This window comes from Anser brachyrhynchus, assembly GCF_964034855.1.
Source record: "Anser brachyrhynchus genome assembly, chromosome: 17".
NCBI classification, from domain to species: Eukaryota; Metazoa; Chordata; class Aves; order Anseriformes; family Anatidae; genus Anser; species Anser brachyrhynchus.
In genome coordinates this window covers 7,946,428-7,961,078 of record NC_137710.1, presented here as the reverse complement: position 1 = coordinate 7,961,078, position 14,651 = coordinate 7,946,428, and the positions used below count along the sequence as shown (strand labels likewise).

At 41.5% G+C, this 14,651-nt stretch overlaps 1 protein-coding gene across 3 annotated transcripts in view; it reads left to right on the top strand.

Annotated features, from left to right (window-relative positions):
* Nucleotides 1–14,651, top strand: part of LOC308179489 (uncharacterized protein) — a 33,393-nt gene that overhangs the window by 8,379 nt on the left and 10,363 nt on the right. For all 3 annotated transcript variants that reach the window (XM_080559726.1, XM_080559725.1, XM_080559727.1), the window contains one exon: nt 9,456–10,450. In XM_080559726.1, the coding sequence (XP_080415852.1) occupies nt 9,456–10,450 (995 nt within the window). The remainder of the gene's footprint in view (nt 1–9,455; nt 10,451–14,651) is intronic.

The window sequence follows — 14,651 nt, the reverse complement described above, 5'->3', positions numbered from 1 at the left end:
CAGTTCAGACATAATCTGACCATGTTTTCTACTCTTTAATTTGAGCTGCTTTGGCCTGTTCAGTTTATAGAAAATGAAAACCAGATTGATCTTCTGGAAACTCCTTCATCACCCTGTCAGTTCCCACCAACTCTGTCGTTTACTGTTATTTTTTTTTATGGTGTGTCGTGTGCACCTTGTTAATGAGAACCTACTTTATAAGAAAAAAGACCTATGCTGACCTATTAAAGCCCTGAAGCAAATGGCCATAGCATCTTGAACTCTTTATTATACAGCGTTACTTTTATTTATGATGCTCCTCGTCATATTTGTGATCATTTGCCTGAGGCGGCACTCTAAATGATGATTCCATTTCTCTTTCTAAAGCTTTATTTTTATTTATTTATGTTTTAGATATTTGAATAAGAGTATTTTCTGAAGGAAAATAAAAGAAAACAAGAACAAGCTTTGTATGGTTATAGGATCTTATGTGATATGGTATCTTGCATTTCTATTGGAAGAACTCTATATGTCCATTGAGTGTCCAGTCACAAGAATTAGAACTTCCACTCAAGGATTAGCCTGAAAAGTCTGCATGGAAAAGCTGGTCGTTGATATGAATTCTAGCACTCCCTGGTGGATGTTATCTTACATATCATTTGCTTCCTTAACCATAAAAAATAATGTTGGGATGAGAGCAGGAAAACAACGATCAGACTGCCTTCATAATGACACATCTCACTTGCATTTGTTGCATGAACGTAGCATGATAAATTTGAGATACTAATGACAGATTTCTACCTGACATAGTTCTACCTCACAAGTGTAATAGTTGTAGTTCCCAAGGGAAGACTGCCTAGTCAAATGGGTCTTTCCAAGCACTGGATTTGCATATTTTAAATAGATTTTTCAAATAATTTCATAGAAAAGCAGCCTGGGTGTTTTCTTTTTCAGACTGAGATGAGAAGAAGGACATGAGGACATGAATTTTGCAATGTGGGGCTGCAGAGTGAGGGATGAAGAGCTCAGAATAAGACCTGGCACTCGGTTTCTAGTAAGCGCACCCAGATGTAAGAGTATTGATGAAATTAAAGGAAAAAAAAAAAATGTCCTATGCCTTGCCCTAGGTCTCTTCCAGAGCATTTCTATCTGCATTTCACACTCCTTCCAATGTTTTATCCACTTCTTCACCTGTACTTCTCCACCTGGCATACAGCAATTACTGAGTTATCGGTAAACACCAGGGTACTCCTGTGGTAGTAACTTCAGCTTGGGAAACTGTCAAATAACAGAAGTACCTATAGTGGAAGTATATATGAAGTAGAAATACCTATATAGAGGTAGCCCTAAAAAAATCTAAAACAAATAAAGAACTGGCTAAGGAGAGAGAACTTCGCTTAGCCAAACTTACATAGCCGTAACTTGCAAGACTTTCGTAGGTGAATCCAAATCAATCTTAATTAAAGAACTGTAAAGGGGAGAACTAAAACTTCTGCATATTTGTGATGTTGGGAAAAAGAACAAGAATCATTTTTGTTATCTTTTCAGTATCCTGAAAGTATTCTGGCAGGTTTCACCTAGGAAATTTTAGAAAACGGAGTTAGCCAGTAAGTCTCCTAAGGTCTCCACCTTAGTTGAGAGGCTTAGTTTGAGAGGGCTGTTAAGACCATGAATTTCCCTCTGCAGGAAATGTCTCTGCCTTTTGTGTCTAGAAGGAGGCAAGGACCATAGCTGGGTGATCTTATTCATTACCTTACATAAGGATCTTCAAAATGTCTGCAGAAATTTCTGCCCACCATACATAACTCCAGTGAAGGTTGGCATCTCTGGCCTAATAAGGATAAACTGCTTTTGCTTCTCATCTGAAAACCTCTCAAAAGAAGGAGAGCATCAACCTGACTTTTCTCTGGTTGCTCTGAAAGCAAGTACAAAATGTCAAGTTACAATATATGCACAGACTGCGTATACTGCTGATCATGCTATGGAAAGCTGTACTGTTCCATGGGTGATTGTTCGGAAAACAGTTCTTGTTTGTTGTGTCTCTGGGAACAAGCATTTTTTTGTAAGCAGAAAAAGGCCTTGCGTCTCTGGAGTTAAATGAGGAGGTCTGTTGTTCTCCACAGAAACTGGAGTGCGTTGCTGTGTCTGGTGGTTGCCTGAGCGCCCATGGTTTTGTGTTTTCTTTCTTTTTTTTTTTTTCTTCTCCTTTTCCCCACCTCCTGTTCTCAGAGAGGATCAAGTAGGAGGGATGGTGACCTCATGGCACAGTTATGCAATCTGCTTGAGGCCAGGTATCAAAATATGCTGCAGCTGTGAAGCTGGGACCTTGCCGTGGCTGGGGGGCCTGGGCCTCCTGCCTCTAATGAGATTGCTGACCTTCTCCTGCCACTTCTGCAGCTGCTTTGATTCACAGAGATTTGTTGTGGCAATGGCCTGCCTAATGGTTTGGCATGCTGCCGTAGGAAATGCTGCATCTCTGGGCAGGCACGAGGAGCTGGCCACTCTGACCCAGGAGCAGGTGGGGATGTCCCGAGTCCCATCATTCTCTTTCCGTCGTGACAAAGCCTACTTGCCTCTTTCCAAGCTTATGCAAACATTAACATCCTTGCCTTTTTTTTTTCCTCCCCACGAAGTGAGGAGAAGGTTGTCTGTTCTCCTGTGAAATAAAGCAGCACCTTCCAAGCAATCTTTTGCAAATTTTTAGGGCTCAGCTGCAGCAAAGTCACATATGGGAAGAATAAGACAAAATAGCATGCCTACAGTCTGAGGTACATTTGGGCCTCCAAGTCCTAAGTCTCATTCAGACTTTGCATTTTGCTGTAATTGCTGCAGTGAATTCCTGCTTCCCTCCTCTTCCCTTCTAGCAAAACTTTTTCCCTGTCTCCTGCAGCTACAGGCCTTCGTAGTCCCCTCCCCTTCCTACCTGCATGTGGGTTCTCTTCAATGTCCTGTCAGCCATTAAGAACAGTAGAAAACTTGTCGATAGGCATGAAAACAGGGCCCTGTAAAGCAGCTTGATGTGCACCAAGTAGTAATATAAGATGAGTTGGGTTCTTGGAAATGGGATTTGCAGAGTGGAAATGTCACATCCATAATCACAATCATGTGGTGGAACTGCTGTTACCCACTACTGAAATAACAGAACATCTGTTAAAAAAATGTAGTTTTGATTTTGCTTAAATCCAGCAGGTTGCACGCACTTCAAGAAATATTAGACCCTTGTTTAAAAACAGGAGTGCAACTGCTCTGTATTAAATGTATTAAAAGCAAATGTATGCTCAGCCTGGTTTCAGGGTCCTACAATTGAGGCCTGTTCAGTGCTCATTTATGTGAATTTCCTCAGGGCACAAGGCAAGAACACAGACTATGTGTGCTGGTGTATGGATTTGTGTCAGGACACGGCTACTGAGAAGGAGAGAACAAGACCCCTCACCAGACAGAATACTCTCCAAATTGAGAGCTCTTTGGGGGATCATTCTGAAAAAAGTCACCGTTGAGGACTGGAAAAAGGAGACAGGGACAACTCCTTAAATTCAAGCAAGCTACCAGCAGTTTTTTTATGCTCTGTCAATCCCATGTCCTGATCTACTGCTGCCAGGCATGCTATTTCCAAGCATCCAGAGATGCTTGAAGAGTTGCCATAATACAGGATGAGAGGTTCTCCTTTTGCTGCTGTCTCATGCTTTAAACAGCAAAGGCAATTTGACAGAGGGGAAAATGGTGATTCCAAGGCAGTTCCAGGAATTTCTGTACTGCCAGGTGGAAAAATAAGTTGATGTGCTGCTGCTGTATCTAGTTCATTCTAATGAAAGAAAATAAACCTTTAATGATAAGATGAGCTGAAAATACAAAATTATGTAGAGTGCTCATTTTATAAAACCTCCGATTAACTTTGTCCTCCACTTGGAAACAGCCCTAACATCTTTGATCTCTAGATCAGTCAGCTAGTGAAGTAAACGTGGTCACTTATAAAACTTCACTTATAAAACTGTTAGTTTAAGATCTTACTCTTGGGATAGTCTTTCCTTAGATCCTGTATCTGATGAGCATCCAAAAAGCTCAGACTTCTGTAACTTGGAAATACTGTGAGAGGAGAACTTGGTCCTTCTGCTGGGAACCACAAGAATTGTATTTCTGGTAGCTTTGCAGCTAGTTCCAACCACATCAGCAAGTAAAGACTTGTCCATATTTTGTTTCTCCCCCCTTTAGCTAGGAGTGGGGAATGATCTCTTTCCCTCTTCTTTTTTTTTTCTTTTTTTTTCTTTTTTCTTTTTTCTTTTTTTTTTTCCTTTTTTAAGTCCTAAATTCAATCATTTTCTTTCTGCTCTGGATGAAAGTTCAGGCCACTTCCTATTTCATTCCAGGTGGTTGGCTCTGTTCAAATATCCAAGTGAGTCTGAGTGATCTTTAACTCAGAATGAACCTCTTGTGCTTGGAGGGGCAAGTAACTGAGATACCATACCTAGCTCTGCATGTTAAGAGCAATTGCAAGGATCGGTTGAGCCAGGGTTTTAAAGAGGTCCCTGGTGCAGAATAAAATGTGAAAGAGCTGATGAGGTAGTCTTAAAACATTTCCAACTCTTTGAAAGAAACACACATGTACATGCATGTGTGCACATTATATGTTTTTAATTTTGGAGGGGTGATGGATCCTAAATAAAGCTTCCTGGATTTTCACCCCATAAATACTATGGTGAGTTCAGATGGCTAAATTTAACTATCCAGACTGAACAGTCTTGTATTCTAAGACCGCGTCCATTTCTGTCCAACATCTAATTGCATATCTCTACATATGGTGTACAGTTGGCTGTAAGCTGACAAGATAAGGCTACTAGGCAGCCTTGGTGGGCGGGGGGGGGGGCGGGACGGGACACACGACACATTAGGAGACTGTTTTATAAACAAAGCAAAAAATCTACCTGGAGAAGGGTTCTCTTTTTACTACCACCCCCCCAAAAAAAAACACCACGTAATCAGTGATGTATCATCTATTTAGTGGGTATACTTTACAGGAAATGACAAAATATAAAAGAACCTTGTGGTCACAAGCACAGGATCATAACCAAACATTTTGACTTCAGAGTGATCTTCTTTAAGGGCCTAAGGTCTGCATAAACAAGTTCTATCCTCATCTTCACTCATTACTCTAATATTAAATCTTTCTAGTACAGCCTTCAAACAAAGACCTAAAAGCCCTTTAACTTGGATAAGGAGATAAGACACGTCTGTTCCTGAAGACACTAATAAATGCGGCAGCTCTTAAAAGTTCAGTCAGCTTGAAGTGTAGTTGATTATTCCTTCTCTGGCATTTCTAAAAAGAAGTGGAAGTGACATTTTTATGCCTAAAACTGGAAATACTTGTGAGAAATGCACAGAAGCTGAGATGTGCATAATGCATGAATGAGGGAGAAGTGGGTTATGATCTTTGCACATCTTTTCCCCACACACCTGAAACTGGGTATTCTCTATCAAGTGTGCATCTTGGCCCCTGAGGTTGTCTTAGAAATTTAGTGGCTCCACTGTATGTCTCCAGTTTGGTCTGCTGAGGTTTTCACTCTGGCTCTGTGTACACACCAAGATAACTTGATATTTCTTGGGTATGTTGTAAAAGAAAACAAACTACACTGGACAGGTCTCAAGCCAGAGAATCTGAGATTGTGCTCACAAATAACAAACATCAAGACAGGACGTCCTCCTTCCCCTTCTTTGAGATAAACACTTCAAAAATAAACAGTCTTTGGGACTATGCAGGCAGGACAGCGTCCTCCAGAATGCTGTGAACAGCAGCTCCTCATAACCAGCATTAACATGAATGAAGAAAATGTATCACCACTGCACTCAGGGCTTCAACAAAAGCTATGAACACAAATGGGCTGAGGGTTTCCCTAACCAGGACCTTGCATCACTTTGTCTCCTCTTCAGCAGGGCATACGTCTTTACAAGCTAAACTGCACAGCCGTGTCACCTTCTCCTACCAGTTACATGTAACAGCAACCTCCCCACATTCTCTCTGGGCTCCCAGCACCACCTCACGCCTGAAGCATTCCTCTCTTGGAGGCAGGCCAGAGAAGCTTGAAAAACTGAGCCTTGCCTGCTTCTAGTGGTTTGGGCAGAGGCCGCTACCCATCACTGAAGAGCTCTTGTGGGCAAGCTGCCACATTCGTGGCTTTTTGCAAGACCCTCCTGCCTGGTAATCACCTATCCATTCCTCACACCTTAAGATTTCCTCTGGCAAGCCACTGTATTTCATGTATCAGTACATTAACCATTGCCAATCACACCCCTTTGTATGCTTGAAAACTGCAACCCTTGCTGCCTGCCAAAAAAAAAGTTCCTCTGAATAGGTCCCTTCTGAACCCACGTGAGTTTGATGTGCGTCTCATCAACAAACTCAGCGGCTTATCTTCTGAACAGATAAAAAATTGGAAAAATAAATAAATCCCCACCCTTTTCATAATTGGCCTAATTGGTGTAGGCATATATCAACTGTTGCTTTTTAAAAAAACAACCTACCATTAGCAAAGATTAAAAAATGTGCCAAATTTTTTGCATGCCTCTGTCAAAAGCCTGTGAATTTATAACTTGCTGCGGAAGGGAACATCTGTGTTTAATTGATGAAATTCAGCCTTCATAATGGATGATGTAAATGAACTAAACAGTTTTGTCAGTAATTCAGTTGTGGATTATAAACTCATCAGAAATCCTCCCCCCCTCTCCCTTGCAGATCTGTCTTGCATTTCCTGTCCCTTGTGTATTTTTTTTTCCTGTTCTCCAAACAAATCTTGAAGGTTTTCAGTCTCCCAAGCCGTAATAAATGAAAAATTGCCCTATTGCCATGACCTTTCAGCCATATTTCTGGAATGCATGTGTTGCACAAATCCACCATCCCTAGGTCTGCGGACACAGGATACCTGTTGGGATTCAACTAAATATTGCTGCTGACTGGCAACCACGTGTCTCGCAGGTGAACAAAAAGCATCTGAGCCTGACACTGAGGCTCCATGGACATGCACAGAGTCTCCAAATGATGACAGATTCAAGTGAAAATGAAGGCAGGAATTCGAACGTCTCTTGAGAGTGGGGGCGAGGGATTTATAGCAATGCACTTACCCATTCAACACTTCGTTGATTAATCACACGAGATCCACTGAGCTGATGGCTGCTGCTTTTGGGTGTTAACAAAGTCTTCTGGTAGTAGAGGTGGGGCTGTGAATGCTTCCAACTGCCTTCTCAGTATCTGAAAAAAGACAACTAGGTCAGTTCACATATTTCTCAAAATAAAATCTCAACCCTCAATCACTGCTAATTAAGGAAGTTTGGGCTGATGTGTAATCCTCCTACAGCCATGAGTACCTTTCAATAGCAGCAGTTCTGGTGCACATTCTGGCTCCAAAACTGGGTACTTCTTTTAAATGAAAAGTTAGACATTATTTGTTGGTTCTTGATATACAAATATTTAAGAGTGAGCTCAAGAGACAGAACAAAGACATGTCTGCACTGCTACTCCACGAGAGAAGGAAGTCACAGAGAAGCCCTCTTTCTTCTTAGTGTAGGAGTAACCCTCTCCCTAACAGAAGAAAGGGTATAATCACTGGAAATCATCTAGTTTTCAGTAAAATCCCCCACACAACAACAAAAGTATCTGTAATTCTAAAGTAAATTAGGAAGTGAAACTAAATGTTAGGATTCATATCCTCCTAAATTGACAAAGTTTTGCTGTTCTCAGCTGAATTTTTACCATGAATTAACTAATTTAGATCAGAACAACAACAACAAATTACCTCCTAGAGGAAAGATCTGTAAATTTCTCTTTACCTATTTTGGCATTACATGCTGTGGGGCACCTAAAGCATTCACAGAAAATAATATGATCTGGGTGCATGAATATGGTTTCTTTTCCACTTGAGACTTCAAGCCATAGTCCAGGTGCCTTAAGTTAGAAGCCCGTAGTTTATTCCACTATAATTAGCACAACCTTTGATTTAAGTGACACTTTTAAAAGTCAAAGATTGGATTTCAATCTGTAGTACGGAAAACAATTTCTACCCACTTTGCTGTTTTGGTCCTCTTTTATTGCCACCCTGACATCTACCCTGAAATTACTCTGAATATGAAAAGCACCTGCTGGAAAACAAAGTTCATGCCTTGCAGAACAGGTCTGGCTTTTTGTTTTTACTTAAGGGCTTTTAACATTTGGCATTGCATTTTTTTTTTCTTTCCATTTCAATATGGGCCAAAGGAAAGGAGCATGAGAAAAAAAATTTGAGTATTTTGATCTTTGTGGCTTTATATGGACTTCATAAGCTTTGTTTGTTCTACTGCCAAACTTCCTTTGTGTTTAAATAGATAACAGACCAAGACGACTAATCATTTCCAATAATAATAATAAAAAAGAAAAACAAACCCCCAAAGCCTTCCCTTTGTCTTCCAATTAATGCTAGTAAACACGTGACCCTAGATAAGGCTTGTGACCTAAGTACTTCTGACTTATTATTTCTCCTTTTCAAAAACAATTGCCCAAGGCAGAGACAGGGCTCTTTGCTCTCCAAATTTATGAAAGAATCTTGAAAAAAGGCTCTGAGAGCATCTTTGGGAGAAGGTCATTGTAAACATGATACGCGGAAAACAGCCTCATACACCTTTAGAGAACAAGCAAAATGGTAGGTAGCACAACCATTTACGGAGAGTCCTCTTTGGACTGTGAAGACTATTTATGGAGAAAGAAGAAATAACATATTTCACATTGGACTATCACTGTTACACAAAATGCATGTTGATTGCTAATTTGCTAGTGAGAGCTGGTATCTGCTATCACTATTTTGAGAGGCTTTGCATTTGAAGTACAATTTACCCAATAACAACCACCCAAATTTTACTGCTTATTGAAGTAAATAAGACAATGTCTTTGAAACAGAGGATGAGTTGGTTGCATGAATCATGCGTAATAATCACTGCAAGGGCCTTTTTACATTTGAAAAAATGGTTTTGTAATGAAAATAACACAGAGTTCAAGATACTGTGGTGACAGTTTTTCTTTAGCTTCTTAAGATTTTGAACATACAACAAGCCATTTAGGATGACACATTTGTGCGGTGAAAAAATTGTATGTCAGCAAGTAATGTATTCAGTAATCAATAACCTGGGAACACCTCTTAGCCAAAAGCAGAAATTGATGCTATTATGATCAGTAATAGAAAAAGGAATGGAAATTAATTGCTTATCTAGATTACATTTCTGCAGAGGTTGATTATTCCATATACACTTGCACGGTCTTTAAGAATGGCTGTCCATATGAGAGATAAATGCTCTAAATGTGAAAGTAGAAGACAGACTTTTATGAGCTTAATGAATTCCCATTTCTTGAGGCTCTTATACCAGTCACTAACGGGGAAGGATAGGACCTTCAGTAGGTCTAGGAGGCTGCATCCTGTATATTGTCTCTGGCAAGATGTAAGCTTATTTGTTTAATTTCCCAGGTATATTATTCCTGTGGTGCAGTTGTGGAATCGATGGAAAGAGGCCTGATTTTATCACCAGGTTTTCCAAACAACTACTACCCAGGGACACACTGCGTTTGGCAATTTTTCATTCCCATGAGAACCCATCTCATCTTGGAAATTTTTGACTTTGACATTTTTGAAAGCTCTAGTGAAACTCCACCCTCCTGGGATGGCTTTTCAGCCCCTGCTGTAACGGAAAGTAAGGACATGCCCCCTCCTGAGGAAAACCTGGACTTCGCTCTCCATACCACAGAATCCTCTCTCCAGACCTGGATGTCGAAGGTGGCTCAGAATCTGAGCAGCACAGGAGATCAGTCAAAAGAGCTTTCTGGTCACCTGGAACAATTTCCAGGAGCTGCCTCAAAGAAAGATGAAGCCAAACAAGCATCTGAAGAAAACCAGTCTAAACAGATGAAGGAACCCAAAGGGATCACCAAGACCCAAACAGAAGAACTGCCATTCTCTGTGGCGAGTGGTGCCACGATGCAGAGACAAAATATCAGTGACCAAGAAACAGAGGAAGATTTGAAAGGCAAAATTTTGCTTGCCCGCCTAGCTGCTAGTGAGAGAGATGAAGTTTTGGGAGAGAGCTGGACTCTCCCCACGACAGTACTGCCAGTGGAAATCTCCTCCAGCCCACAGTCAGCAGTGGATGTCTGTCCCCATGATGTATTGTATGTTTCTGATCTCATCACTTTTTCGTCTCGCTTCTGTGGACCAAATTCACCTTTAAACAAGACCATGGTCTTTGGTTCATCTCTGGAAATGGTTGAGGTTATCATGGAGCTAATTACCACCACTGACCGGGGACGAGGTTTTGCAATGCTCTTTGAATACAAGAACATCACTGAACCCAACACTGTAGATGCTGTGAGGCAGGAAAGAAAGGAAAACATGATGATGCTGGCAATTTTAACAGGGACCGTCTTCTTTGCACTGGCTTTGCTCTCTGCCCTCTGCATAGCTTGCAGGTAAGATGATGCATGTCTGAGCCTTTGAAGCATGTGACATTATCTGTACATGATGGGAAAGACCAGAAAACAAATATACATTTCCTTTGCTCTTCTAATGCTTGCTGTCCTTTAAGTACATTAGTGCGTGGCTACAGAGGAAATCAAAGCCAGATTCTATTCCTGCCACATGCTCCACAGTTTTCTTTCCCAGATCTACAGCTCCACTGCCTCCAATCTATTTTATTTTTCCTGCAGAAACACCTGGAAAGTGAGGACTTTCTTGGTCATTATTTGCTTTTGCTACTTGTTTCTCAGTTTTGGGACACTAGGTGCATTGGGGACAAATGCAGAACAGAGATCACCTTTTCCTGAGTATCCCAAGCAGGCCAAGCACTGCACATTAACACTCTGCAGAAAAGTAAATAGCAACTAAAATACTTCCACTTGGAATTAACATGTGGTTACCTACATTAACTAGCATTTTCCAATTGGAAGCAAATTTTATTCAAGCGACTCTGAGACCTTGAAATTCTAATGCACCTCATGAGGTAAGCAGTTACCTACACATCCCAGTCACTGCTAGGGGAAGAGCCACGAGCTGTGCTGTGGTATCTGTGCCTGTCCACAAAGGTCATCTGAAATGACTTGGCCAAGTGAGCTTAAGGTTAGCCTGGGTGGCTGGTTTCCAGGTCCTGATGCTAACCAGTTAAACAGCTAAAACCAGCCAGTGATGAAAGCAGTCCTCTCCAGTCAATTGCTTTTATTTGTTTTCTCCTGATATATCTATCAGGAGAAAGCTTCTCCACCCCCCCAGCACGTTTGCATTTTTCTTACTAACTCTAGTGAAAACATTTCTGTAAAAACATTGCCTTTTTTCTTCTCCTTCCAACAAGTTCAAAACAAAGCACAAGCTCCCCAGGTTTTTGTCAAAACAAACAGTATTTTTTCAAATATTTTGACTGCAATGGAAACATCAGGCAAACTGAAACAAATACTGCCCCTTGTAGGGCTCAGCAGAGCCCTGTGGGCTCTGGAGTGCCAGGAGTGCCTGGGTATTAGTAATAGCGTTTGTTTCACAGTGACAGCATTCAACTGGTCTGTCCCCTCTTCCTGTATCTTCTACCTCAAGTATTTTGGATCCTCCAACACAAAAGTTCTCAGGATGGCCCAGCAACGTCTAGTAGCTGAGGTTGGTTTGATAAAGGAAATTTGTTTTCCTTGTCCTTTTGGAGGCTGCATTTCTAGCTGTGCTGAATAAATACAAAATATAGGCCATCACTGTACTGAGAATGAGAAAATGTGGGCAAGGTGGTGGAGCTTAAATATAATCTCCCTTGCTGTATATAGAAATTCCTGCTTTCAGGGTCTGGGCTTTTCATAGTTGCAAGAGTTAAACTTGCATGTGTTACATCTAACTAACCTTTTTCCTTTTTAAAGAGCTTGCAGAATACTAATTTAGACCACAATTTTTTTGCTAGCTCTAAAGGAAAACGTCTGGTGGAAAATGTCTTCCAGATACTAAATACTTCATTTTTATACCCTTGCCAAACTTCAAAAGCGGCAGAAACATGCTGCCTTTGCTATGGCAGCAGTCTTGCTAATACACATGTTGAGTAGGCTGTTCTTGCTCCATTTTCCCTATTTAATTTCACTGCAGCTATCCATGAAGCTGAGTATTATTCAAACCAAAGTAAATCAATGTGAGATTCCACTGTCTGTAATTTGTGCTGTGCAGGCTGCTCAGAAAGTCAGGGCATGCTGCTCACATGTACGATTTGGCTTTTTGCTTCTCAGATATTTACAAAACATAGTAATGTTCTATAGTTGACTGACAGAGAAAACAATGCTTCCCCCCCAAATGTTATATGTTCTGGTCACTGGGGACATCTTGAAAAAAAAAAAAAAAAAAAAAGGAAGGAAAATATCTGTCAGATATTGACTGTATATAGAGAGAACTATCCCTAGTCCTTTAGTCTCGTGAAAGGCTCTTTGCTATGCCAGCTGCCTGTTCCCTGCACAGTATTCCAGGGAGGCCTTGATTACTTTTATTTCTTGTTAGACTTAAACCCTGTGAGATCCGTGGTGTGGAAGCAATGCCATGACCTGTGCTGAGCACGTCACTTAGGCTGCACTGGAAAATTCTTTTTCGCTCTTTCCTGCCCTAACTGCTTTAAGGATATTTGTCTCTGGCCCCAGCACCACTGGCGCTGGTTGGAGCTCGCCTACACTTTCCAGCTGTGGAGGTTTTGTTTTTTTTTTCTAAAAACAAAGTTTAGAATAAGACTGCAGAGACCATTAAGCACATCTAACCTTCTTTCAGTTTGAGACCACCAAACTCTATTTTATGCTTCTTGCCCTAAATAGGGGCTTGAAATCAGGTGTCAGGAGTGTTTTAGCCATAGCTTGTCCTCATTGCCAAAAATGTCAAGACTGCAAGGGGTGGGCTGAGGGAAGAAGTGAAGATGCTTTAATAACACAACACATTCAGAAATGCGACCGGCTCTCTGAGGCATGACAGTACTTACCCTGGCTGGAATATGCCATTGCAAAGGAGATGCCAAGAGTAACCCACAGGCTCTTTGCCCCGTAAACTTGCCTTTCACTTCTCTTCGTGCTCTGCTTGCTCCTCTGGTACCACATTGGCATTTAGCTGCGATTCTACCATTTCTATCTGCTGCTCTTGCTCAGCTAAAAGTAGCAGGGGATTAGCTTTGCCAGGGTTAGAAATGGCCCAGGCCAGGCTTGGCAACTACTGCCACTCTGATGCACCAAGTCGTCAGCAGTGTCTGCTCAGGCTCATTGCATTCAGCCAGGGCAAAGCTCTCTGGGGAAACTCCAAGTCTCCGCCACACTGCAGCTTTTGTTTGCTGTTTGGGGAGGAAATGAAAGCTTCAGTTGTTAGTTGGCCAATAATTCTAATTACTTTTGGCCATGAGGCCTGGCTCAAGCAATGGGGTATTTTTTATTTTCTTTCCCAAGCCCCAAAAACAAGAGACACATCTACCTTATTTAATTTTAATCCTGTCCAGCGCAGCCAGACTTTTGCTCAATGGTTGCAATCCATGGATTGCAACTGCATATTACATCTGCATAGCCTGCCAGTGACCTGTTTCCAATTACAACCCGTCTACACGTACAGCTATTTCATCACGTTGTCATGCGCTGCCATTTCACTCCATACAAGCTGCCCTGCCTGCAGCCTGATCTTCACCTGGGGATGGAACTTCTCCTTCCTCCTACGACACCCTCCTAGAGGATCCTAGTCGCTTCTGGGCTAAAACCAGAGCTTTTCTCTGCCATCCTCATACTAAGTACAACCCAGAAACCCCAACCTGCCTGTTTGTAGATGTGTCCTCTGCTCCTGTCTCTCTACAAGAGGCTAGTTTAGTTAGAAACATAAGATGGCTGGACATAGAAGGAGCTGCCTGCGGGGGAGCACAGGGCAATTTTCTCAAAGCTTTCAACAGACTTAAATTTTTGGTTTACTTGGGAAGGTTTAAGCAGCTTTTAAAAAATGCACCTTCTTTTAAATGATGAAAACTGTTATATTTGCACATTGGGTATTTTATATGCATGAGCTATGCACTGATCTAAATCACGGATCTACTTGGTGGCCAGGCACTGCAGCATGCCATGGGAGGTGCAGTGCAGCTGGAGAGAGAACTAAAGACCACTGGCTCAAGTCTTGCAAATTAGAGCATCTCTCCAGGCGCTTTAGCTGCAGCTCTGAATAGAAAGAAAAAAATCTCAAGTTTCCACCAGAACTTTTTGTTGGCCTAATCTAGAAATCCTTAGCCTTGGTGTGCGTTAGTTTTTGACAGTAAATCAAACCGTTTGTTGGAAATAAGACACTCAATACCCAAAGCACGATAAAGGAAGAAGTTAGATAGGGGATATTTCAAGCAGTTACACTTTGCTATCCTAATTTAAACCTTGGGAGGAACAGGACTCTTCCCTCTCCTGTTCTCCCTTCTTCTACTGTCCTTGCACAGAAAACTGATATTTTCTGGAAAACTGGCAACACCTTACTGTCCCTCTGGTTCATTCTGCCAAACTGCAGTGTGGCTTTCAAGGTAGCTATGGTGCCTGCTAAATATTGTAAAGCACATTTATAAAAAATGGAAAAGAACCAGATCAGTGTAAGATATTGACATTTCTTAGTGCAGAACTTGCACTGTTTATCCTAGTTTATCAATTGTCAGCTGCTGAGACTTTTATA